The following is a 26515-nucleotide window of genomic DNA, read 5'->3' as shown; positions in this document are numbered from 1 at the left end:
GGATTTCCATCAGTTGGTGCCCAGGTTGGCTGGGGCCCACAGTCTGTGCCTTCGGGAGGCCTCAGGGTGCCTGAGACTATGTTTTTTTTTTATACAACTTCTTGTTTTTCTAGCTACAATTCTCAAGGACATATTCTTGGGGCTGCACTAATTATACTTGTCTCAAATTGACCTTAAAACTGTTCGGTCCAGTGGTTTTACACTTCCTTGTGACTTACCAGCACCCTCGGGCAGGCCTGCACAGGGGGAGCCGTCCGCCCGCGGACGCCGCTCCAGGGCCCGCCAGCCTCCCCGCTCCCCACGGCCGCCTCCGCAGCGGCGAGCGCCCGCCCCGGCCGCGCCGGGGAGAAACCAGGGCCCTGAGGGCGACACACAGCAAACGGACGGTCAAACCCGCGCTCCCGGCAGACCCTGGGCCGCGCTGCCGGCGCGACACGGCACCAGGCCCGAGTCCCCTCCCCAACCTCGCCCCGCACCTCCGCCTCCATGCAGCGACGGCCCCAACGGGCAGGAGACCGCCCGACGCCCGCGGCCACCCGAAGGGACACGCTCACCTCACCGAAGTCCCCGCATCCTCGACTCCGGGCGGCCTCGACCCTCACCAGTCCCTGCGCGCCGCCATGCTGCTCCCCACCGCCGCGCACGCGCCGTCCGCGAACGGGGCGCGGCACCGCCAGGGGCCCGGCTCTCGAGCACCGCGCATGCGCCGGCTCCGCACGGAGCGGGAGGGGAGGGAGGAGGAGGGGAGCGGGAAGGAGGCGAAGCGGGGCGGGGAACGGCGCCCCCGCGTGCTCCCGGCGCGGGGCTGCAGCCGGCCGGCTCACGCACGCGCACTGCAGCCCGCCGCCCCGGCCGCGGCACTGCGGGGCTCGCGCTCAGCGGCGGGCGATCCGGGGCTGCTCGGTCCGTGCCCGAGAGCCCGGAGGGGATCAGCGAGCGGGCTCCGGTGCTGCACCGGTGCGAGGGCACCGCGGAGCAGCGCCGAGACGGCACTGCCCGTCCCCGCGACAACAGGAAGGAAGCACCAGTACGGAAAAGCACTCTGCGCTGCGGGTCTGTGAGCACGGGGAAGGGGCGAGGAGCGCAGGCCCTTCGCTTACCCGTTAGCGACACACGGCAGAGTAGCGGCGAACACGGCGACCGGCACTGCGCGGGTGCGCACCGGCTGGCTGCAGTATTCTCCATATGCCGGCGAGGGCAGCGGCGGGTGCGTAGCGGGTTGTGGACACCCGAGGGCAGCAGTGAACAAAAGCAACCCAGTGCGCATGCGCTCTTTTTCGTGGTACTGCGTTGTCGACACGCGAGGGCAGCAGAGAGCAGGGCGGGATCACGGCGCATGCGCTCGCTCCCCGGGTGCAGTTCTGCGTTGTCGACACGCGAGGGCAGCAGGGAGCAGGGCGGAATCACGGCGCATGCGCTCGCTCCCCGGCTGCAGTTCTGCGTTGTCGACAGGCGAGGGCAGCAGGGAGCAGGGCGGAATCACGGCGCATGCGCTCGCTCCCCGGCTGCAGTTCTGCGTTGTCGACAGGCGAGGGCAGCAGGGAGCAGGGCGGAATCACGGCGCATGCGCTCGCTCCCCGGCTGCAGTTCTGCGTTGTCGACAGGCGAGGGCAGCAGGGAGCAGGGCGGAATCACGGCGCATGCGCTCGCTCCCCGGCTGCAGTTCTGCGTTGTCGACAGGCGAGGGCAGCAGGGAGCAGGGCGGAATCACGGCGCATGCGCTCGCTCCCCGGGTGCACTTCTGCGTTGTCGACACGCGAGGGCAGCAGGGAGCAGGGCGGAATCACGGCGCATGCGCTCGCTCCCCGGGTGCACTTCTGCGTTGTCGACAGGCGAGGGCAGCAGGGAGCAGGGCGGAATCACGGCGCATGCGCTCGCTCCCCGGCTGCAGTTCTGCGTTGTCGACAGGCGAGGGCAGCAGGGAGCAGGGCGGAATCACGGCGCATGCGCTCGCTCCCCGGCTGCAGTTCTGCGTTGTCGACAGGCGAGGGCAGCAGAGAGCAGGGCGGAATCACGGCGCATGCGCTCGCTCCCCGGCTGCAGTTCTGCGTTGTCGACAGGCGAGGGCAGCAGGGAGCAGGGCGGAATCACGGCGCATGCGCTCGCTCCCCGGCTGCAGTTCTGCGTTGTCGACAGGCGAGGGCAGCAGGGAGCAGGGCGGAATCACGGCGCATGCGCTCGCTCCCCGGGTGCAGTTCTGCGTTGTCGACACGCGAGGGCAGCAGGGAGCAGGGCGGAATCACGGCGCATGCGCTCGCTCCCCGGGTGCAGTTCTGCGTTGTCGACAGGCGAGGGCAGCAGGGAGCAGGGCGGAATCACGGCGCATGCGCTCGCTCCCCGGCTGCAGTTCTGCGTTGTCGACAGGCGAGGGCAGCAGGGAGCAGGGCGGAATCACGGCGCATGCGCTCGCTCCCCGGGTGCAGTTCTGCGTTGTCGACACGCGAGGGCAGCAGGGAGCAGGGCGGAATCACGGCGCATGCGCTCGCTCCCCGGGTGCAGTTCTGCGTTGTCGACACGCGAGGGCAGCAGGGAGCAGGGCGGAATCACGGCGCATGCGCTCGCTCCCCGGCTGCAGTTCTGCGTTGTCGACACGCGAGGGCAGCAGGGAGCAGGGCGGAATCACGGCGCATGCGCTCGCTCCCCGGGTGCAGTTCTGCGTTGTCGACAGGCGAGGGCAGCAGGGAGCAGGGCGGAATCACGGCGCATGCGCTCGCTCCCCGGCTGCAGTTCTGCGTTGTCGACAGGCGAGGGCAGCAGGGAGCAGGGCGGAATCACGGCGCATGCGCTCGCTCCCCGGCTGCAGTTCTGCGTTGTCGACAGGCGAGGGCAGCAGGGAGCAGGCGGAATCACGGCGCATGCGCTCGCTCCCCGGGTGCAGTTCTGCGTTGTCGACAGGCGAGGGCAGCAGGGAGCAGGGCGGAATCACGGCGCATGCGCTCGCTCCCCGGCTGCAGTTCTGCGTTGTCGACAGGCGAGGGCAGCAGGGAGCAGGGCGGAATCACGGCGCATGCGCTCGCTCCCCGGCTGCAGTTCTGCGTTGTCGACAGGCGAGGGCAGCAGGGAGCAGGGCGGAATCACGGCGCATGCGCTCGCTCCCCGGGTGCAGTTCTGCGTTGTCGACAGGCGAGGGCAGCAGGGAGCAGGGCGGAATCACGGCGCATGCGCTCGCTCCCCGGCTGCAGTTCTGCGTTGTCGACAGGCGAGGGCAGCAGGGAGCAGGGCGGAATCACGGCGCATGCGCTCGCTCCCCGGCTGCAGTTCTGCGTTGTCGACACGCGAGGGCAGCAGGGAGCAGGGCGGAATCACGGCGCATGCGCTCGCTCCCCGGGTGCACTTCTGCGTTGTCGACACGCGAGGGCAGCAGGGAGCAGGGCGGAATCACGGCGCATGCGCTCGCTCCCCGGGTGCAGTTCTGCGTTGTCGACAGGCGAGGGCAGCAGGGAGCAGGGCGGAATCACGGCGCATGCGCTCGCTCCCCGGCTGCAGTTCTGCGTTGTCGACAGGCGAGGGCAGCAGGGAGCAGGGCGGAATCACGGCGCATGCGCTCGCTCCCCGGCTGCAGTTCTGCGTTGTCGACAGGCGAGGGCAGCAGGGAGCAGGGCGGAATCACGGCGCATGCGCTCGCTCCCCGGCTGCAGTTCTGCGTTGTCGACAGGCGAGGGCAGCAGGGAGCAGGGCGGAATCACGGCGCATGCGCTCGCTCCCCGGCTGCAGTTCTGCGTTGTCGACACGCGAGGGCAGCAGGGAGCAGGGCGGAATCACGGCGCATGCGCTCGCTCCCCGGGTGCACTTCTGCGTTGTCGACACGCGAGGGCAGCAGGGAGCAGGGCGGAATCACGGCGCATGCGCTCGCTCCCCGGCTGCAGTTCTGCGTTGTCGACACGCGAGGGCAGCAGGGAGCAGGGCGGAATCACGGCGCATGCGCTCGCTCCCCGGGTGCAGTTCTGCGTTGTCGACAGGCGAGGGCAGCAGGGAGCAGGGCGGAATCACGGCGCATGCGCTCGCTCCCCGGCTGCAGTTCTGCGTTGTCGACACGCGAGGGCAGCAGGGAGCAGGGCGGAATCACGGCGCATGCGCTCGCTCCCCGGGTGCAGTTCTGCGTTGTCGACACGCGAGGGCAGCAGGGAGCAGGGCGGAATCACGGCGCATGCGCTCGCTCCCCGGCTGCAGTTCTGCGTTGTCGACAGGCGAGGGCAGCAGGGAGCAGGGCGGAATCACGGCGCATGCGCTCGCTCCCCGGGTGCACTTCTGCGTTGTCGACACGCGAGGGCAGCAGGGAGCAGGGCGGAATCACGGCGCATGCGCTCGCTCCCCGGCTGCAGTTCTGCGTTGTCGACAGGCGAGGGCAGCAGGGAGCAGGGCGGAATCACGGCGCATGCGCTCGCTCCCCGACTGCAGTTCTGCGTTGTCGACACGCGAGGGCAGCAGGGAGCAGGGCGGAATCACGGCGCATGCGCTCGCTCCCCGGCTGCAGTTCTGCGTTGTCGACACGCGAGGGCAGCAGGGAGCAGGGCGGAATCACGGCGCATGCGCTCGCTCCCCGGCTGCAGTTCTGCGTTGTCGACAGGCGAGGGCAGCAGGGAGCAGGGCGGAATCACGGCGCATGCGCTCGCTCCCCGGCTGCAGTTCTGCGTTGTCGACAGGCGAGGGCAGCAGGGAGCAGGGCGGAATCACGGCGCATGCGCTCGCTCCCCGGGTGCAGTTCTGCGTTGTCGACACGCGAGGGCAGCAGGGAGCAGGGCGGAATCACGGCGCATGCGCTCGCTCCCCGGCTGCAGTTCTGCGTTGTCGACAGGCGAGGGCAGCAGGGAGCAGGGCGGAATCACGGCGCATGCGCTCGCTCCCCGGCTGCAGTTCTGCGTTGTCGACACGCGAGGGCAGCAGGGAGCAGGGCGGAATCACGGCGCATGCGCTCGCTCCCCGGCTGCAGTTCTGCGTTGTCGACAGGCGAGGGCAGCAGGGAGCAGGGCGGAATCACGGCGCATGCGCTCGCTCCCCGGCTGCAGTTCTGCGTTGTCGACAGGCGAGGGCAGCAGGGAGCAGGGCGGAATCACGGCGCATGCGCTCGCTCCCCGGCTGCAGTTCTGCGTTGTCGACACGCGAGGGCAGCAGGGAGCAGGGCGGAATCACGGCGCATGCGCTCGCTCCCCGGGTGCAGTTCTGCGTTGTCGACACGCGAGGGCAGCAGGGAGCAGGGCGGAATCACGGCGCATGCGCTCGCTCCCCGGCTGCAGTTCTGCGTTGTCGACAGGCGAGGGCAGCAGGGAGCAGGGCGGAATCACGGCGCATGCGCTCGCTCCCCGGCTGCAGTTCTGCGTTGTCGACACGCGAGGGCAGCAGGGAGCAGGGCGGAATCACGGCGCATGCGCTCGCTCCCCGGGTGCAGTTCTGCGTTGTCGACACGCGAGGGCAGCAGGGAGCAGGGCGGAATCACGGCGCATGCGCTCGCTCCCCGGCTGCAGTTCTGCGTTGTCGACAGGCGAGGGCAGCAGGGAGCAGGGCGGAATCACGGCGCATGCGCTCGCTCCCCGGCTGCAGTTCTGCGTTGTCGACACGCGAGGGCAGCAGGGAGCAGGGCGGAATCACGGCGCATGCGCTCGCTCCCCGGCTGCAGTTCTGCGTTGTCGACAGGCGAGGGCAGCAGGGAGCAGGGCGGAATCACGGCGCATGCGCTCGCTCCCCGGCTGCAGTTCTGCGTTGTCGACACGCGAGGGCAGCAGGGAGCAGGGCGGAATCACGGCGCATGCGCTCGCTCCCCGGCTGCAGTTCTGCGTTGTCGACACGCGAGGGCAGCAGGGAGCAGGGCGGAATCACGGCGCATGCGCTCGCTCCCCGGGTGCAGTTCTGCGTTGTCGACACGCGAGGGCAGCAGGGAGCAGGGCGGAATCACGGCGCATGCGCTCGCTCCCCGGCTGCAGTTCTGCGTTGTCGACAGGCGAGGGCAGCAGGGAGCAGGGCGGAATCACGGCGCATGCGCTCGCTCCCCGGCTGCAGTTCTGCGTTGTCGACACGCGAGGGCAGCAGGGAGCAGGGCGGAATCACGGCGCATGCGCTCGCTCCCCGGGTGCACTTCTGCGTTGTCGACAGGCGAGGGCAGCAGGGAGCAGGGCGGAATCACGGCGCATGCGCTCGCTCCCCGGGTGCACTTCTGCGTTGTCGACACGCGAGGGCAGCAGGGAGCAGGGCGGAATCACGGCGCATGCGCTCCCCCCCCCCCCCCCCGGCTAGTTGTATTATCATGTTCTGCACACCCGGGGGCAGCAGGTAGCTCTTGGTAGCCCAGTGCCCCCTCGGTGGATGCAATATTGAGTTGTCATCTTCCGAAGGCTACAGGGGGCAAGTCGGAGCTGGTGGTCATACAGTTGCCGCCTGGCTGCAGTACTGCTCTGTAATGAGGGTATGGCAGCAGGGAGCAGAGCGGCAGCGCTGCGCAGGGGTGAGCCGTCCTACTGCAGCGGTGGACTTTCATCGCCCGAAGGCAGGCAGCTCTGCACAGATCCGCAGCAGTTCGCAGTCGTTCCTCGGCTGGCTGCAGTACTGAGCTGTCACCACTCGAGGGCAGCACTGAGCACCGGTGTAGCACTGTGCCTGCGTTAATCGTCGTGCTGCAGTACTGCGTTGTCGTCACCTGAGGGCAGCAGGGAGCAGAGCGGTGCTGCTGCGCCCTCCTGGGCTGAGCGCCTGCAGTACTGGTGCCTCACCACCCGAGGGCAGCAATGAGCGATCGGCCTCAGTGCGCATGCGTGGGGGCCATTGGCTGTCGTCCTGGGTTGTCACCACCCGAGGGCAGCAGCTAGCAGGTCGTTCCCAGTGCGCATGCGCAATCGCTGGCTTTGGCTAGAGACCGCCCCCCCCCCCCCCCGGAGGGCAGCAGCGAGGACGGCGCCCCCGTGCGCATGAGCTAGCCGGCGGTGTTGGGGAGGGAGGTTGCCCAAAGCGGGCTCCAGCGACGGCAGCTCCCCGCACCTCCCAACCCATCCGTTTGGGCCGCCCCGATGCTTTGGTACCCTCCCCTGGGGTTGCGCTAATCCTCCCATCAGCATTCTCTTTCTCTTTCTCCATTCTCTAGGGAATCTCAGGAGCTAGTCCTCCTATTCCTGTCTTGGTAGGACTGGAACACTGGGCTATTGATTGCTCAATAAAGGTGTTTCCTTCACTTTGCTTTAAAAAAAAAAATGCAAGAGCTTATGGGAGAGCATAGCTATACAAACAAGCACCACACAATGGAGGTTATGCACAGTGACATCACATTTTTTGTTTTATACTCACAGTTATCACAGTAAGACAGTTAAGACAAATGTCCGCATAAAAAGGTGAAAAGTTTTTTTCAAAGAGCACAAATGAGAACTGGAAATAGCAGCCTCTGAGACGGACAGAATGCGTAACTACCTCACATTCAGTTCACAAACCTGAATGATGCACAGCAACACATCCAATAGGCTGAAACACTACCAGGGGATTCCCCTCTCTTCCCCCTTGGCAAGGATGCTAAATCAGTATTCATTCAAAAACCACAAGAATAATTTTGTAAAGTCCAGCTGTTTCCACCTTTCCACTTGGAGGCAAAACAGCAAAAGAATTCCAAAGAATATTGCAGGCACTGGGAAGCTAGGGCTGACCCACAGAAGCAGATAGATTTGTGGGGTCACAGGGGGCCTGGGGACAGGGATGGAGAGGGTTGCTGGTGCTGTTGGGCAGGGTTTGGGGGTGGTTTTGAGGTCTGGGGGCTTTAGGATTCTTGGTAGTGTTGCTGAAGGGTTATGGGGGCTGTTGGAGGCTGGTTTCAGGAGTGTGCACAGGACCCTCAGTGCAAGGGGCAGGGAGGCGGTTACAGGCAAAGGTCAGACTAGGGCTCCTATTCCAGTGGGGCATCAGTGCCTTGGGTACTGCGTGTGGGTGTCCCTGTGGAGGACCCTCCAGGGAGGAGGCGGCCTCAGGGACCTTGTGGGGGACAAAGAGCTTGCTCCCTGTATTCTTTCAGACCCTCCTCCTTTTCCCCTCTGTACGTGTTTGCCCCAGACCAGAACCAGAACAGCTCTTGCCACACTCATCTGCCAAGCACACAGGACTCTCCCCACATCAGCGTGCCTAAAGCCCGCTTGTCAGCCTGCTTGCCTGTACCCCTACAGTTCCAGACTGTCTGTGTCTGCAAGAGCAAGGGTACACGCGTCAGCCCAGACTGGGGAGGAATCTTGGGTTCAATCATGATATTTTACTATCCCTTGAGCATTAGCCCCTCTCAGACCTTCATATGCACATGCTTAACCTCAAGTTCTCTCAGTACTTAACAACTTCAGTTCTCATGGCACTTCAGTTTTTAACCACACTCTCAAACCCTCCTTGCTGTTTCCTTTCTTGTTTGTCATCCCTCCCAGGCCTATCCTGTATCTACACGCTTCCTCAAAACAGCATCACAGAAACAATAAAATCAGTTCAGCTGCTTCTCTTCAAGTTGCAGCTCCTCAAGTTGCTGGCCCTCGGAGGACTATCCTACAAATGAATCAACCTACCAAGACCATTGAGTGATTCTCATTTTAGAGCATTTTTCCAAAGCTTTAACTGTGGTTCCCCAACTTGGATGGATGCTCATCCTAGGGTTCCTTTATACACTGTAACAGTTTTTATTCTGGTGTTATTACATTAAGCAGTTAGATCAAGCGAAGCAAGGCAAAGACATGTTACGTGACAGGTTAGCCATCTAGCCATGAACATCCTTATCGTAGGCATTACAGGTTATTGCAGGCAAACAGATCAAAATAAAGCTCCAAACAGGCAAGTGAGGCCTCACACAGACCTTGGAGCCCTGCTAGCAATGGCAAGGCAGTACTGACTGGGCTAGTGGTCACTGCTCCTCCTCTCCTTTGCTGGTCAACGAATCACGGGTTATTACTCACGCATCCGGTAAGGATGCCGCCAACCCTCCTGTGGCTCATGGCTCCTAATTGGCACCAGGCAGAGAACCTTTCCTGAGGTGTTCATGTTCTTGCCCCATGATAACTTGCAAAGGTCTGAGGGTGGTAGCCTGTAGTTCTTCATGGCAGCGTACAGTCATTCCCTGATGTCCTGAATGCCTAGGATTAACACAATTTATAAACACAAAAATACTATTACCAAAGAGCGTAAAGCCAAGCTAAAATTTCTGCAACCACAGAAAACTCTCTGAGCCCCACAGAGTAAGCCATACGCACCAGCACCTACAGCTTAAGGACAGCAGCCCCTCCCAAGTGATGTCCTTCTGGCAGGCTGCATATCTCGAATTATCAGTCTTGGCTCAGAGTCTCCGTTGTGATGTTATAACCTTGTCAGCTAGCACTTACACGTAGAGGCATAGTAAAATCCATTGCCCTACAGAAGCATAAAGCAAAGCAAAAAACCAAAACTCTGCAGAAAAGTATAAGAAACCTGAAGTTAGTTACAATTATAAAAGCCAATCTAACACACACACCAAGGTAAACAAGAACATGCACACCACAAACATGGTCCCCCACCCCCATTTGCAGCCAATGATGACATTTGGGCTTGCTGTGACAGGGAAGTTAGACTAAGTAGTTGCTGTAAGTTCTTGCAGGAACTTTGTGTCCACATTTTTGGCACAAAAATGTGCCATTTAGGCATGTGCAAGAAGAGCCACTTCTTGTGACACCTGTGCAGTAACCTCCTGCTCGTTAATCTCAGTGACCACTGTGCCACTTAAGGTAGATGGGACTCTGCTACCTATTATTTCCTTGGAATTACCTACATTAGAGGGGTGTGAGAAGATCAGACTGCAACTGCACTATCAAAGAGGAAAACTTCAAAGGCAGCTAAAGCTCAGAACAGCCCTAAACTGCCTTTCGCAGCAGGATATTTTTTGCTCTGGCCCCAAAGGGGATGCATCCATGATGCTACTGGTTCCTCTTCCCCTCACTGATGGTCTGTAGTAGCGCTGCTCCCATAGCATCAGCACACATGGAAATCTTTACCACTAAAGGAGGGAAAGATATTTCCATTGCTGTTTCCTGCAGCACAGTTGGGGCTTCTCATAGCCCTTCAGTGTGCCCTTTGGCTTTTCCTGAGCCCTTTATTTTTTAGGCTATTCTGTAGCCTGAAATTTTATCTTAATAGTTTCTTAAAGCATAGCGCAAAGCACTATTTTTCCAGACTAGCCACATTTGAAGTCGTCCTGCACATACAGAGCGTTCTGAAAATGGCTCAGAAGAAAAGGAGAAAAAATTTGCTTGTCCTCTATGCAACCACCCATCAACATGCTTCACTAAGAGATGCCGTAAACTGCCCTTTCTCCACAAGGGGACGGAGCCATGGCAGAGACAGAGATCACAGCCGATGTTTACTAGAACACCTTTTATAAACCAATCCGTTATTCATAAAGCCAAGCTGCAGATGACTAAGCACACAACACACGAGATTGGCGGGAGCTTTGGGACGAAGCGCGGGGCCCCGGGACAGGGCCCGGGGCGCTGCACCCGCGGCACCAGCCCGGCAGGATCCCGGCGCGGCTGCGGCCGGCAGGAGCGGAGCGGAGCGGCTGCCACGGCGGCAGCCGGCGACGCTGTGGCCGTGCGGGCCACGGGGCCGCCCAGCTGCCCCTGCCTGTTTCCCCCGAGACTAACGGCATCTGCGCTAGCTGAGAGCGCAGAGCACGCAGGGGCGGTCTCGCTGCTGCTGGGACACGGGCTGCGGCTGCTCTGGGGCTGTGCGGGGACCTGGGGCCGGGTTCGGAGGCGCCGTGCGGTCCGCGGCGGATGCGACGGGGTGCGGGGGACGTCGGGGCCGGCTCGCGCCGCAGACCCCCGCACTGCCCCCGCGGGCAGCAGCCGTCCCGACGCCCAAGGGACGCGCTCGACTCACCGGCGCCGCGGTGTCCGCCACCGCCGCCGAGGGGAAACGCCGCGCCGACCCGCCGCCGCCACGCTGCTCCCGGACACTGCGCACGCGGGGGCCACGCCCCCGCCCTAGAGGCAGCTCCGGGACACCGCGCGTGCGCGGGAGGGGTCAGGGAGGCGAGTAAGGAAACCGCGCACGCGCGTGCGCACAGCCCGGGACCGCAGCCCGGTTCGCCGCCGCCTGGCTGCTCAGGGCGGGAAGAGAGGAAAAGGGGGACGGAGAGCGGTGAAAGAGGGACAGGAGCCGCACAGAGGGGTGGCAGTGAAAGGGAGGAGTAAGAGCCGGCCAGAGGGACAGGTAGCGGAGGAGAGGAAAAGGGGAGGGAGAGGCGGGGAGGTCATTTTTCAGACGGGGAGCACCCGCGGCGCTTGCAGGGCTGAGACCGGGCGGCGGCGGCGGCGGCGGCGGCGGCGGCGGCCCCGGCTGGTTGCAGCGCGCACGCGCGCGGCGCCGCGCCGGGAGCACGCGAGGGCCGCGGCCGCGTGGCAGCCCGGCGCGGACGGGCGGCGGGGCCCCTCCGGGCGTGGCGGCCGTGGGGGCGCCGTGGCAGGGCGCCTGGTGGGGGCAGGGTGTAAAGCCTTGCGGTTGGGCCGTGTTTCCCCCCGCGCTGTTAGTGCTCCATTCATGTCATCCACGGAACTTTAATAGTCAAAATCAGAACGATGGAGTTCAGGAAACTTGTGATTCAGCCCTTGAGTTACAATATTCTGTGCTGCTTCTGTTCTACTTTGGTGCTCCCCTTTGCCCGTTCCCTGGTCGTGGCCTGCGTGGCCTCTTACTGGACTGTAAATTGTGCATTGTGGTTTTTTTTTTCTAGGTATAGATGCTACAAAAGATCCTGAGGTTAAACTGGGTGCGTTTTTTTCCCCCGCTGCTTCTGATATTTAGGATAGAGTAGGTGCTAAAATAGCTGAGATGATAGATGGTTTTGCTGTCCCCTGAAAAGTTGCACAAGGTGAAAAAGGTGAGCTTCTTTCCCTTGTGTGTAGAATTCTCAATAGTTGCTTTTCCTTATGCTTTGCAATGTAGTTTGCTTACTCTGAGAAACTTATGTTGTTGTCTCTGGAGAGACTAATGTCAAGCCTGAGAGTGCTGGACAGGCAATCCTTGGGGAGTAGAAAGCAGAGAACAGGAAGGTCAGCTCCTCACTTGACTTTGCAAGCTGTGGACTGCAACAGGACAAACCACCCAGAGACGATCGGCTGCCCCATAAGCAGCAGAGTGTTCTTTTCTCATCAAGCACAAGTTCCACGCAAACTCATCCTCCACAGTCTCTCCAAAAGCGCCATACCCTATCATCTCCCATCCTCTCCTGCTCAAAAAACAACCCATGCTAATTGAGGTGTTCAGCTGTGTCTTTCAAGGAAAAGCAACAACCTTTTCTTTAAATGTGCTGAGGCTCATCAGATTAGATGTTTTGTAGTGGCACGGATGGGACTTCAAATGTTGTCGACTTAAGGGAAGTCTAAGTGGAAATGTGTGCCACGTAAAATTAAAAATAAGTCCTGGAATAATGCTTCTGTAAGTGAAAACACAAATCTGCCCCTACCAATGTGCAAGTACAGCTTAGAAATGAAAAGGGGTTTTATAAACTAGCACGGAAAACAGTCAAAGGTGAAGAATGTGTGCCTTTGCCTTTAAATGTTATTCTGTGATCTGCCTTCAAACACTACTGCCAGATTTTGCACTCATAAAGACAATATTGAGTTGGTGAGTCATCCAAATTTCTCATTATTGCAGTTTATTATTTGTGATCCTAACTTCACTATTGAAAGAAAATGATGGGAGTGAGTCTGCATTATCCTGAAAGCTAGTAGGATATATCAAACTGATGTTTGTGCCTCTAGTTATCTAGATGGCCATTGTGGGTCAGACAAATACAGCAGAAAATAAAAATCAATTGTACATATAAAGTGCACATTATTGATGAGTAGGAGCAAAAAGCTCTTGATCTTAAGAGAATTTTTCCATGACGGAATGATTTTTATAGTGTTTGACCTTGAGCTAAGAAAACATAATCAATATAGCGGTTAGATGAAGTTTGGGGGATATGTAATATCCAAAACAAGCAAACAAAAGAGCGAGGTAGCTTCTAGACCTGGAAGAAAACAGTGTTTTGTTCTTGCATCACTAAGTATTTTGTTAATAAATACTGAATGTTGGTATGACAGTTCCATAAATATTCACACAATGTCTGGGCTAAAGTAAAAGAGTAGCATCACTGCTATAAAATTGGCACTGGCACCTGAATTAATTTTGTGAGTCTTCCCTCCAGACTTGTCCAGATATCATTTGACTGAAATAAGCGTTTTAAATGAGATAATGCATTTTTGAATATTATGTGCAGATTGTTAAATGTTCCTCTTAACGCAAATCTTTTACAAAACAAGTAGATCCTCAGAATCCATAGTTCACTCTTGTCTAATACTTAAGATTTTCAAACAAAGATGGCTTCAATGTCAGGCGTGGGAGTGGGGAGAAGCCACTTCAATGGGTTAAGAATTTTGTTAACCGATAGTAAAATTCTTCTGGCAGAAATATGTTTAAAAACTTGCTTTAAGCAGTTATTAGAAATGGCTATCTGTAGACTAACTGATAGCTTGCAGAAATGTTTGATTACTTCTGGGTTAGCTTTCATTTAACTATGAAATCGGACACGACCTATTGACTGATCCTCGGCACCAAAATTAAAAGATATTGATTTGCTGTTTATAGTTTTTAGTAGAGGAAGTTTATTTATCCTATACAGGCTATTTGTATCAGTAATATGCTTTTGCAGTGCACTGATGAGAATTACCTAAAAGAGCATTATAGTGGTAGATATACTTCTCATCTGTTATTGATCCTAGCAGTGGTAGTTACACGTTATCACTAGGCTTGGCCCTTATGGTTCTGATACTAGCTCCAGGAACATCTTTGCACACAAAACAAGCATGTTTCCTTCCCTGTCCTCCTTTTTCAAAAAGGAGGCCTGTTTCCATCCCCTCACCACAACGTTTCTGCAAGCATTTGCCGAGTTGCAAAACATTTGAAAGCACGTTCCCCAGCCTGCCATCGCTCCCAAAATGTATTGCAATGGTCTGATCAGCTCAAGAAAATATCGGTTAAATTTTAAGCTATTTTAAATGTATTTTTGCATCAGCTCAGCTTACAAGCTGCAGTCTGTCCACAGCTACCAAGCAGACTCTTTAAAGGCGCCATTTACTGTCACGATGTACCTCCAGTCTCTAAAACTCCTGCCACAACTTTTCTACTTCTTGGGTTCCATTTCTAATGACTTGCTCCTAAAAACAAATACTAAATTAAATGGACTGGAAAAATAGAATAGAACAGGTGTGATGTTCAAGGCTATTTTAAGTATGGCAAGAAAGATGGCATAAAGAGAATAAAGAACTGTAGAGTACAAGGACAGATGCTGTGTATGGAGAGGGGGGAAGCCTGGAGGGACCAAAAACACTATTGCTGAGTTTTTACATCACAAGTATGACGTGAAGCGGAAGCTGTTCCAATGGAACAGTTTTTCAGCAAAAATGTAAATTGCATAGTCTTTGTAAGGATTTATCTTCTTAACTTTTGCACAGGCAAGCTGGGTGTTCTTTGCTATGGAGATATGTAAATAAACTAAAACATAGTCTGAAAGTTAGTACTTTTAAAACCATTGATTAAAAGAGTGAAGCAGAATGCCAATGCCTTGATAGATGCACTCACAGAAATCTGTATCTGTAGTTGTGCCATTCATTGACCGAGTGAGTTTGGCTACTGTGTATATTCTGAATCAATTTGTGGTGACAACAATTTTCATAAGAAATGTCTTCCCCAATTGTAAGTATAAGCCATCTTCTGTTGGTTGACAACAGTCTGAAGCTGAGATTGCTTTTACAGTTTGGAAGAAAAGGGTTAAGGGAGAACATTCTGAAGGAAGTTAGAGCTCTGTATTTTTTCATTTCTAGCTTTTTTTAACAAGATTCTTTCACTGGAAATAATAATTTGATTGTAGTTAAATTGTGCTAGGAGCCACAGCAGACTGAACAACAAATTGATTTTCTCCTCCCTCCATCCATAGCAAATATAAGTGCAATGTGCAAAGCTTGCATTCCTTTAATTGCTCCCGTAGTGAAATAAACTATTTTAAAATATGAAATTTGCTCACGCAGTTGGAAGATGGCAGGGGTTATAACTTTTCATTGGATGCCACAGAGCTTTGCTTTTGCAGATCTTTGTAAAGAAAGGTATGTTTTATTTTTTAAAGTGTCATTTATTTTTAATTTAGTTATCTTTAAAAAAATTATATATTATTATATTATATTATAAAAAAAGTTATATACCAATTTGAAAGTGTATTTTCATGTTTAATAGGCCCTTTTAACTTAAGATTTCCTCTGTAGTCATCAATATTGCATCACTATGATTTCAACTTCCATTTAATTTAATAACGGTGTCTTAAGCTCTGTCTTAAGCCACCTTTCTACTAGGAAGATGTATTCTGTTCGTAATATACTGAATGCTATTAAATTGTACTGCACATACAATGTAAAGTTAAATCTATGAACATAATAGTTATCCCTGCACATATAAAAGAAAAATGTTTATATAAGTGTATATAATAACATAAACCTTGAAACAGAATTTAAAATCTTGTCTCTTGTAACAGAGATCAGAACAAAAATATGAAATAAATGCAAGAAGTATGATTACACAAAAATATTACCTGCATCTTTGTACTGAAGTGATGATCGTTAGTGAAAATACTGGTATATGATTTTTGGAAAAATCTTTTATTTGTAATAGAATCATAGCCAAAGATAGCAATAATTGACACCTATGCACTGTATTCTGTATTTCAGATTCAGATATTATTGATCAGAGGAAATTGGACTAATATTACAGTGATTTTATTTATTTATTTGTTGCTGTTATCCGCAAACAAAAAGAAATTAGCTCCAAAATCTATGCTTAAAAATTTATTTTTTAATTCTAACACTGCATTTTTAGTTAGATGCTTTATTCCCTCACAAGATCATTTATATAATGATCTTGCAATTTTTCATTGCAAAACTGGACCTTACCACAGACTTCAGCTGCAACGTGGAGCTCAGAACATCTGAAAATGGAGACCAGGAAATATTTCTCTGTTTGTTTACAGGGAAGTAAAACCTCAGTAACTTGGGAACTGTCCTAAACAAAGATGCTGCTCTCACACCGCTATCTATTGGATAATGATTCAAACAGATCACATAATGCTCTTGAAATGCTCTCCTGTGAGTGTCACAGAGCAGCTTGCTCTGGTGGCTGCCTCTGAAAGGGAAACACCTTAACTACCAGCAGGAACTGTAACTAGTTGCTACAATCTTCCTTCATAAAGGCTAATACTTTATTTTTGCCGTATTGTCACCTTTCTCCATGACTTTTATGAACGTTTGGTGAGTATGATAATATTTAAGAGACTTTAAAAATAACTTTCAGCTTACAATTTATGTAGACTGCATGAGAGATTTTGGTGTGTTTATATATGAACTCTCTGAAAAAGGTATATTTAAGTAGACTTAGCTAAGAACTCAGTCCTGCTAGAAGTCAAGCACCTCAGTTTTCACTGGTTTTGATGCAGATTGAGTATGCCTAAAACCTCCTACTTATGTCCTTATCGTGATGTTACTGATACGTTAGACATGGGTGGATGATGCACTTCTCTGTGTTGTAGGTGAGATACACTAATGCCGAGATTACCTATGGGTAGTGGATTATGCTGCAGTGGTTACAATGTGAGATATGATGGTTCTTCCAGTTCAGTTTTCTTGGTAATACATTAAGGAAGGACTGCAGCTTTTACAATATTTGATGTTTTTTTTCTCTCATACATTTTAGTGTTAAGATGGCAGAATAACCATGGGAGACTGGAATTTCCTTGGAGGCATTTTAGAGGAGGTCCACATTCATTCTACTATTATTGGAAAGATTTGGCTAACTATCCTCTTCATATTTCGAATGCTTGTCCTTGGGGTGGCAACTGAGGATGTTTGGAATGATGAACAATCAGAATTTATATGCAATACCGAGCAACCTGGTTGCAGAAATGTGTGCTATGATGAGGCCTTTCCTATCTCTCTCATAAGATATTGGGTCTTGCAAGTTATATTTGTGTCTTCCCCTTCCTTGGTGTATATGGGTCATGCCTTATACAGACTAAGAACCTTAGAAAAAGAGAGGCAAAAAAAGAAAGCTCAAGTCAGAGTGGAACTTGAAAGCACTGAATTAGAAATGACTGAAAATCGAAAAAGGCTGGAGAGAGAACTCCGGCAGTTGGATCAAAGAAAGCTAAACAAAGCACCCCTGAGAGGCTCTTTGCTCTGCACTTATGTGATACATATTGTTACTAGATCTGCAGTGGAAGTTGGTTTTATGATTGGGCAATATCTTCTGTACGGTTTTCAGCTAGATCCCCTTTATAAATGTCAGAGAGATCCATGTCCAAACATAGTTGACTGCTTTGTATCAAGACCAACAGAAAAGACAGTGTTCATATTATTTATGCAATCAATAGCGACTGTATCATTGCTTTTAAACATCTTTGAAATTATTCACCTAGGATTCAGAAAAATTAAAATGGGACTCTGTGGACGGGATAAAAACAAGGATGACCTTGAAGATTTCTACGTAAATAAATCTAAGAAATACTCTGCAATACCACACTCTTCTTTGGGAATATCTGCAACTCCACAAAAAACTCTTCCTTCTGCACTTAGTGGTTATTCCTTTTTAATGGAAAAGCAAACTGACACCGCTGTCTACCCGGTTCTGAGTACTCCTTCTGTGTTTCAGTCTATTCAAAATAACCGAACAGGAAGTAGCAACAATTGCACCCATCACAATCAGGAAAGTAATCTGCCAGAGCAGGGGCCATCTACAAATGCTTTAGACAATCAGATTCAAAATACTAGCACAAATAGTAATGAAGGCTTAATTAGGGAGCTAGTTACTGAAGCAAATGATTCTCAGAAAGAAGCTGAAAAGAAACATTTCCTTGTTTATACTGAGAGTGCAGATACAGCCTCAAGCATGTGCTTGAGAAGCTTTGCTGAAATGCCATCTCGAACCTCATGTGATACCTTTCCTGTTAACAGTTTAAAAAGACAGCGTGGAATCGGCACCTCACGGAACTGCGCGGCAGTGGCTGAGAGCGCAGGGTCTTCAACACGTTCTCTCCAAAAGAGCAGCAACAGAAGACTCAGCAGTTTCAGTGCAAGCAAAGGCCACGCTACTTCCAAAATTGACCCAAAAAACCTGAGCCGACCAAACACTCCTGACTCCATAGGGGAGGCGAGCTCAGAATCTAAACAAAGCAGAAACTGTGATAGTCCTCAGCCTGTCCCTCTGTCTAGGCGAATGTCATTGTCAAGTAATGCCAGCAGCAGGCGTGCCACCACTGATCTTCAAATTTAGTGTGAATTAGCAAGTGAACTGACACCAGTCAATGCTGGGAGAATTACTGGACGTTGCAACATAAGTAATAGCTACTTCTAAGAGTAGCTAAATTATTCAACTTTAACCAGCTCTTTCACATAGATAACCAAGTTGTGTACACCTTTGCTTACTAGCTAAGTGATCTTTAAACTGTATTTACATTTTTTAATACAAAGATGACTTAAACTCCAGTGTATAAGCTTCATTATCCTTCCAGCTAAAGAGGAAAACATACATCATATAAAGCCACACATTAGGAAAAGTCAGGGAAGTCCAGGTTAAAACTTTAGGCCTAGCAAAATACAAGGATTAAAATCACAACTGATAATATTTAAATTGAATAAAATTAGAGACAATCAGAATTAATACTGCTAATGTAGGCTTACACTTTGCGTTTTCTGGAGTGAAATTTTCAGCGGGCACATAAATTTGTGCTAATGCATATTTTGCATTTAATGTGCCTGTTTAAAGAGTCTAGTATTTAATACACTTTTCTTCCACTATCTAAATAATAGAAACATTAGCATTCAGATGCTCACAAACAGCATTTGACATTCAAACTTCTGTTGATTAAAGACAAGATGCAAAATAATCTGTTTTCTTCCTGCTGTTCACTGGGGGGGTGTTACTTTTTTTGTGGGCATGTGTCAAAAATTCTGTTTCATCACAGTACCTTGCCAAGAAGAAATTTCACCTTTATTCCACTGCAAACTCAAGTCACTGCAGAACAGTGTGCAAAAAAATGGTGGGGGAAAAAAAACCCAAAAACTAAAACTGCAGTTGTGTGATTATTAGATGGGTTCTTTTTTATGATGACAGTAAGAACGGGATTTTTTATTAGTAGGCATCACTGTGTCTCACAAAAGGAAAAAAGAAAGTAATTGTTCCTGTTGTATAGACAGACTTGCTTTTGCTCTTTGACGGGAAGATTTCACTGCCCGCGGTTCTTCGGCGCCCCTCGGAGCGAGACTCCGCAGCCAGGCGGCTGCGCTTCCTCAGGCACGGCCAGCGCGGCGGCAGCGCCTCCGACACAGCGCTGCCGCCGCGACAGCGCAGCGCGCCCGGAGCCGCAGCCGCCCCGCAGCGCTGGGGCCGGGGATGGGGCCGGGGCCGGGGCCGGGGGCTGGGGGCTGGGGGCGGGGCCGGGGCCGGGGCCGGGGCCGGGGCCGGGGCAGGCGCTGACGTTGACGCTGGCGCCGGCGCCGGGCGGGCGGAGTCAGTCAGAGGTGGAGGGCGGGGGCGTCGCCGCGGGCCCCGTCGCCATGGTGACCGCCGGGAAGCGCTCGCGCCGTAAAGGCCGAGGGCGCAGGCGCGCAGCTGGGCTTGGCGTTGTGTGGGCTCGATGGCGCATTACAAGGTAGGAAAGAACTGAGCGGGCGGGTGGGCCCCGACGGTCTCCGCCGAGCCGAGCCGAGGGCGGCATGCCGCTCTGACCGTGTGCGCGTCCTTGCCCCCAGGCCGCGGACTCCAAGCGGGAGCAGTTCCGCCGCTACCTGGAGAAGTCGGGGGTGCTGGACACGCTCACCAAGGGTAAGTGCCCGGCCTGGGCCGCGGCGGCGGGCCCGGCCCGACCCGGCCCGGCCCTGCCCGCGCCGCGCGGCCTCTGGAGCCGTGCGCGACGGCGAAGCCGCCTCTGGGCTGGGCGCCGAGGCGGGGCGTCCTGGGGGAGGCAGACGCGACCGACTCTCGTGTGCCCGCTGCATTTCTGGCAGTTTGCCGCCTCTGGGGCGGCCGCTACGGGAACGGTAAAGGCACCGGAGTGGCATAAAGGCAGTTTCCTTCTCCTTGGTCTGTTGTGTTGCGGACCTCTCTCACTCGGGCAGAGCGCTTCTCTCCGAGCTTGTTCTTGGAAACAGACTCATTTGGGGGCTCTAATACTGCCGCAAATCTCCGGAGTAAGTAAATGCTTGAGGCAAAACACAAAATGATCTCTTAAAAACATGCTATTTAAAAAGATCCTTTTTTTTTGAGTAAAGCTTGGAGCTCCTCCTAGATCTTGTGAACTTGAATGACTAAGTATCTGTATTGGATACTTAGGGCAAATATTTATGCTAAACCTTAGGCCTGTTCTGACTTTCAGTATGGTCCCAATGTCTGCTAAGTTTTTTTTTTTTTTTTGAGAGTCTTCAAATAGTATGTTGACAAAGTCTGTTAACATCCCTGCTTGAAAAGCATGTTCTTTAAAGAGGACAGATCTAGTGTGTCAAGCAAATGGGTTTTGTGTTTAAGACTATTGGCCTAGAGCGTATGCAGTACTTGATTTCTTGTCGATGTGCTTCTACTATCACGGTAATAAGCATCCTCTGCGATAGCAAAACACATATTCCAAACAATAGCACTCTGTTTTTATTTTTAACTTAGGTGCTTAGTTGAAACCAATGTGGCTCTGTAGTTTGGACATCAGAAGCTGGGCGAAGGACACCTAAGTCCCATGTAAACATTGCTCAGAAAATATTTATAAAAGCAAACATTGTCTATGGCTATGTGTGTGTTTGGGGGAAGCGTATATTTGGGAATTTTCTAATGATTCATGAGACTGAGCGTTCCACATACAGAGCTGGCGTATGTATATGGCTGGTTTTATCAGGGTACCGATGCTTGTGCCTGACCTGCCTGGCATTGTCCAACAGAACTCAGATCCATAAAGATTATGAGTGATGAACGTCATCTACTCTGACAGTACCCATTTCGTTGTCTAACGGTAGATGTTCAGTTGAGATTTGCTTTTTATACTGAAAGTTACAGAAGTGCTGACGATGTCTTGCGTTTCAAAGATGTAGCCTAAACAGAAATAATAATTTCTGAAGCAAGAGTCTCAAAATAGTTGGAATTCACATTTTAGTGATGAAAGCTAATGCTATGGTTGCACGTGGAAAATGCCACATTTGTCCAGGCTGTTCGTTTCTGTGTTCTGAGCTAAATAGCCTACGCCTATGGGTACGGGAATTGACACAATTTCTGAGTAGCTGTTATTGCATGCGATGCTCTGTTCTTTCCTGTGCAGATCTATTTATACAGTCAAAGGAAATAGGTAAAAGTCTTGTTAAAGGCAAGTTTTCTATAAATGTGGAATTCCAACTTGTATGTCTTCAGACTGTTGGTACATGCTCTAATATTTCAGTTTATTGTACTGCTTGCAATTGCTGAATGTTTTGTTTTTTCCAGTATTGGTAGCCTTATATGAAGAGCCGGAGAAACCGAATAGTGCACTGGAGTATCCTTTTTCTCTTCCGTGAATTGTTCATAGAGACTTAACACAAAACACAAATGGTATTTTTTTCTCTCCAAGATGAACTGGAGAAACATTTATAGGAGATTTAAAATAAGGACAGAACTTTTACATGTTTTAGTTAATAATAGCAGTCTTGCAAGTGGCTCTTGATCAGCCAAGTACAACAGACAATTGTAAACTCCTCTTAAATTGAACTAGCAGCTTCTAACAACCTTAAGGCTGCTGACGTTTCAAAACCAGTATTCTTCTGTTGCTGGCTGCTGTTCATCACCCAAGAGTCCTACAAGCACATGTAAAATTCTTCTTGGCTGAAAACTTGTCTGATCAGAAAGCTATGGGGAACTCTGGCAGGATAAGAGAGCCACGCACATCAGTATGCCAGCAGTTACAAAAGTAAGTTTTAGGCTATTACAGAAATATGTAGGAGACCTGCCACATTAGATTGGATTTGATTGTGGTTTCTGAAGTCTCTTCTATTTCCTGACCCTGCTCCCTTGCTTTAACATAAAAGGGTGCGCCAAAAAAAAAAAAAAAGGCAGCCTACCTTTTTGGCTATTGCTTCTCTTGTTGCTTATTCTTTTTTACTCTTCAAAACATAAGCTGATATGCTAACATCTTTTGCATTTAAAAAAAAAAAAAAAAGGTGAGTGTAGCAAAACACTTGCATGTGTCTTGTATTTAGTGATGTCTTTATTTTAGGAATTTACTGACAAACTTTAAAAGCTTTCTTATTTTTATAACTTACTCCTGCAGGATGAAAAGCACTGCAGTAATTTAAATGGTTTAATGCAACTCCTGGCATGTTTATTCTAGCACTAACTTAATAATAAGTGTTAAAACTAAAATCTAGTTATGCTTTCTAACTGAAGTAATACTTAACATCTAAATATCAGCTTTCTGAAGCATCATCTAGGAGCTTCAGCTCCTGAAAATCCAGAAATAGAGGCACTTCGCTTGGAAGTGGCAGAGATGAAAGAAAAATATGAAGCTGTGTTGGAAGAGAATAAAAATCTCAAAAGCAAGGTAAAAGTCTACTTAGTGTTCCTAAGTAGTTCCATATTTCACAGCAAAAGAATTCTTTGAAATTTACAATACAGCTAACTTTATTTCAGTGTAGCAACAAATAAATGTGGTTGCATTGTTAGCCTCGTGACTGAGGAATATTAACTCATTCCTGATTTCTGCCTAGGGAAGACTTTTCGATGGGGAAGAGACTTCTTTTCTGTAGTACAGCACTGATAACATACAAACATATATATATATATATGATGTATGTATGTATTTTTTTAACGGTCAGTTAATCCCATATCTTCATTTGATCCCATCTGGATTTTTTAAATTGTTTGATAATATGTAGCTCATGCTTCCACAAGAGCTTTCTTTTATATATTACGTTGTTGTTGTTTTTTAAATTAAAAGCTATATAACCATAAAAGCTTCCAAAAGGCTAACTGAGGGAGGAAAAATATGTATTAGCTTCTGTGCCCCTACAATTGATTTGCATGTGGCAGGATATAACTGGTGGAGGCACCTTATTCATGCGGAACACTAACTTTCACTTCAACTAAAACAGCTCTAGTATGCCTGTATCTGCAAAGAGAGTGGATCTGAAGTGCTAGCTTATGCAAGCCTATGCTTTTATGGGTCTACAGGCTGTCTGATACAGCTCTGAGATGTGGACAGCTTCCTCCTACCTCAGGGTACCAATATTAAACCTAACAACACTAAAGAAGCGAAGCCTTGCTTCTAGGGTTATAGTATAGGGTAATAGGCTATTAGTATGCCTGAGGCTTATGAGCCACTGTGGACCTCTGTGTGTTTGAGAAGTATGGCTGTTCTCATACATGAACTTTCCTTTAGTTGTTCATAGGAAAAGTTCACCACAGGTTTTATTTTTATGTAGCCGATAGAAAGTATGTGGAGGAAGGAAGCTCTCTTATGTAACTTAGCCTTAGTCTGGGGAGAAGGGGCATTACCTCTTTGTAGCTCTCTTCTAGAGCGCCCTCTTGCTTTCCCCGTAACTCTTTTCTTGTTTCTGTAGCTCCTGAGTGCTTGCAGTTACGCTTGTTTGTGCTGACTAGGGAAAATGGCCAAGACCCTGAAGTTTGGGAGGTGTTGCAATAGACCAATAATCCACTTGGTGTAGCTGACTTAAAAATGCAACTGATAATTAGTGGATGTGTGAAAGTAGAGTAACTTGGGTCCTCAGGAAAAAAAGATCTTTGAAAGAAGTCAAAGCTTGTTCCATAATCTTTGGGTTACTTGATATGTTTTGAGGCCTACCTGCAGTATTTGGTGCTACTTTTCCCCTTATTGGAAAGGGAAGCTCTCTCCTTAGTAACAACATGTATCTTGACATGCTGCATTGCAGGGACTTTGGAACTTGCCTATCGGAGCACACGCTGATGCTAGCTCATGGTACCAAATAACTTTTTTGAACTGTTATTCCTCACCCTAGAATCTCTGAAGAAATAATTTGGTACCTCTAAACTGTTTCACAGGCACTATTCTTCTCTTACATTTTGTGTTTTGACCTTTGTCCCTCTTTTAATGTTCACTCTTGCTTCACTTGTTTTCCAATATTAATATATTGTTTTTCTTTCCATTATTTTCTACCTCTGTGTCTGAAACATGGTCAAGTTCACATTGAAGGAATACAGAGAGTAGACTACTGTTTAACCTTTTTTCAGCAGTCCTGTAGCACAGGATACATCCCTTTAATAATGCATGTATTGGTAACTTGAATCATGTCCTAATAGGTGTTCCACCTCGATTGGATTATTATGTGATCTGTTCTTTTTCCATACATTTACTGGTCAGAATCTCGTGGAATTCAGGTGTGTGTGTGTGGGGAACAGTAGTTATGTCCTTCATGGGAGGAAAAAAAAAAAAAAAAACTGACCAGTTTGTGTACTGGTAATCTTTTGTGGTTTCACAAAATGCTGATTTAGCATCTCTTGCTAGTAGCATAGTGATTGATCTAATTAGGTGTTGCTGCAAGGAACACATTGGTGTTTTTTAATCTGTTTTGATTTAATTTTTTTTTGACCTACCTAGCAATTTGGGGGACAGGGAAAGAATCTTAAGTGGGGAAAACTAGACTGGCAAATTCCAGAGGCTCAGTCCTAACACTTGAGCTGTTTTTTTGTTTGTTTTTTTTTTTTGTTGAAGCTTGTGCTTGTCTTTTATGGAGGTGTTTACTTGCCTTCAGTTGCAAATGTATTCTTGGAAATAACTTTTAAAGTAAAGGTCGTACTTTAATGTACACTTGCCTAGGCCATCCACTCCAGAAAGCATAATGAAAACTGGATGGTTTCAGGAAATGTTGGTCTGGCTACTGTTGCTATGACTACTTCATTCAACCATATTTTGGTAAAAATAAGGAATATAAGATACTAATCAATGTTGGCTGCTATTTTTGATTAAAAGTACTTCCTAAGATGCAGCGCAAGAAACAGTTAAAAACTAAGTGCAAGACTGATGTTTTAAAGTGCATTTGCAAAGCCTCCTTTTTATAGCTGCAGGATTAGACAGCGCAGCGAGTCAAGTGTCTTGAGTGAAGGATTATTTTGTTGCCTGACTTGATGAAAATGGACTTGCATAAATATCAGTGATGAATTAAAATGCACAAAGTAAATGCAGCATTACTGGCAAAAACTGTTTTTTCCACCTAGCTTAATATGGAAGGTTTATCAAGAATGCTGCAGCTAACTAACTTCCTCTCTTTAAATCCACAGCTGGCTCAGTATGAACCACCTCAAGAAGAGAAGCGTGGTGAATAGGGATAGCTTCTCCTTTAATGCCTTGGCTGAATAAAGGGCTTCCCGAGAACCGTGGTCCTGACTTTTGTGTGTCTGAACTGCGCATGTGTACTTTGTTATCTCATCATCTTAAAAAAAAAAAAAAAAAGTCAGTATCATGAGTATACAGCTATTTTTGTGTAGCTAAAGCAGCAACTGGTGGGTTCAGGCGTTCTTGCCAACCTCTTTGCTTTCTTTGTTTAAGAAACAAGTGATGGTTATGACAAACCTGAGGCTAACAGGGCAACTGTCTGCTCAAGAGTTCCATAACAGAGTGGATATGATTATGTTAAGTGATCACATACCACATTGCTGGAAATGCAATACCAACTCAATTTGCACTCTTTATTTGCATAATGTGTACCTATTTCTATGTAGTTTGCTTCTACAGTCCTGTTTCAAAACCACACCTTGGAGAGTAGATCAAAATACCACCTGGACTGTTCTTGACAGAATACCGAACTCTGATTACACAGGACATCTAGCTCTTAGAAGTAAAAGTGAGTGGTGCATACCATAGTAAGATAGGGAGTTTGCAGTCTGATTCATATGGTATGGGGGGAGGGGAGGAATTCCTAATGCCAGTTTTCTAGGCATGGCAGAAAATCCAAGAGGTGACTGACTTGTGATTTCTCATTTCCTTCCGTGTTCTGTGGCTCCTGTTTCTCTGAATCAGCTTTGCAACTCTTCTCAAATGCAAAGTTATCCTTCACAAGAGAGATGCATCTCTGAGAACAGCATTTTTCTCCTTTCCTAAAACTAGGTATTCTAAAAAGCAGTTGATAGCTGGAAAAATAAAGGAGGGGCGAAAAGTGCTATAGCTGTTTTATGTATTGGATCCACTTGCTACCAGTGCAACCTCATTTCTAGGGTGAGTATTGCACCTGGTCTACAGGTGTGGTAGGATGCAGCAGCATTTTTGCTAAGGTCAGTGTGGAAACTGAAATCAAGGGCTAATGAGTAGAATGCTTGTTTAGAAGTGCTTACCTCAATATTCTCTCTTCTTGGCCCAAAGAGACCAGAAGAAAACAAAAGGAAGGAGGAATCCTGTGTTAAATTTAAAAAAAAAAAAAAAAAAAAAAAAAGGAGAGATGATAAAAGAGCTAAGGCTCCCTTATATGTGAGGACATGTACCTAGCAT

At 50.0% G+C, this 26515-nt stretch overlaps 2 protein-coding genes and 1 long non-coding RNA gene across 18 annotated transcripts; 2 read left to right on the top strand and 1 right to left on the bottom strand.

The window, feature by feature from the left end:
* Positions 1–7226: 7226 nt before the first annotated feature.
* LOC104151535 (uncharacterized) lies at positions 7227–11020 on the bottom strand. 2 transcript variants are annotated; one of them, XR_011135960.1, is made up of 3 exons: positions 10849–11020; positions 9189–9381; positions 7227–9071 (listed from the first exon to the last, which is right to left on the bottom strand). It is a non-coding gene; the product is annotated as an uncharacterized lncRNA (long non-coding RNA). The 2 variants fall into 2 exon arrangements; XR_011135961.1 differs by having other exon boundaries at positions 9189–9345; positions 10849–10982.
* Positions 11021–11029: 9 nt separating this feature from the next.
* GJA9 (gap junction protein alpha 9) lies at positions 11030–19094 on the top strand. 15 transcript variants are annotated; one of them, XR_011135955.1, is made up of 5 exons: positions 11045–11181; positions 11702–11737; positions 15039–15113; positions 16028–16304; positions 16747–19094. XR_011135955.1 is itself a non-coding variant. In XM_068917084.1 (2 exons), the coding sequence occupies exon 2, from the start codon at positions 16768–16770 to the stop codon at positions 18319–18321; it is 1554 nt and encodes a 517-aa protein (XP_068773185.1). In that variant the 5' UTR covers positions 11061–11181; positions 16747–16767; the 3' UTR covers positions 18322–18921. The 15 variants fall into 15 exon arrangements, 4 of the variants coding, with proteins under 4 accessions (XP_068773185.1, XP_068773187.1, XP_068773186.1 ...); XR_011135950.1 differs by having other exon boundaries at positions 11702–11848; positions 16747–18927; XR_011135958.1 differs by having other exon boundaries at positions 11702–11848; positions 15729–16304; positions 18003–18927.
* Positions 19095–19506: 412 nt separating this feature from the next.
* On the top strand, positions 19507–25405 carry MYCBP (MYC binding protein). Its single transcript, XM_068917281.1, has 5 exons — positions 19507–19699; positions 19800–19872; positions 21508–21556; positions 22468–22597; positions 25312–25405. The coding sequence occupies exons 1-5, from the start codon at positions 19685–19687 to the stop codon at positions 25354–25356; spliced, it is 312 nt and encodes a 103-aa protein (XP_068773382.1). The 5' UTR covers positions 19507–19684; the 3' UTR covers positions 25357–25405.
* Positions 25406–26515: the final 1110 nt, after the last annotated feature.

Source organism: Struthio camelus, chromosome 23, assembly GCF_040807025.1.
Source record: "Struthio camelus isolate bStrCam1 chromosome 23, bStrCam1.hap1, whole genome shotgun sequence".
NCBI classification, from domain to species: Eukaryota; Metazoa; Chordata; class Aves; order Struthioniformes; family Struthionidae; genus Struthio; species Struthio camelus.
Note: the sequence above shows the minus strand (reverse complement) of the source record. Positions and strands in the feature narration are given on the sequence as shown.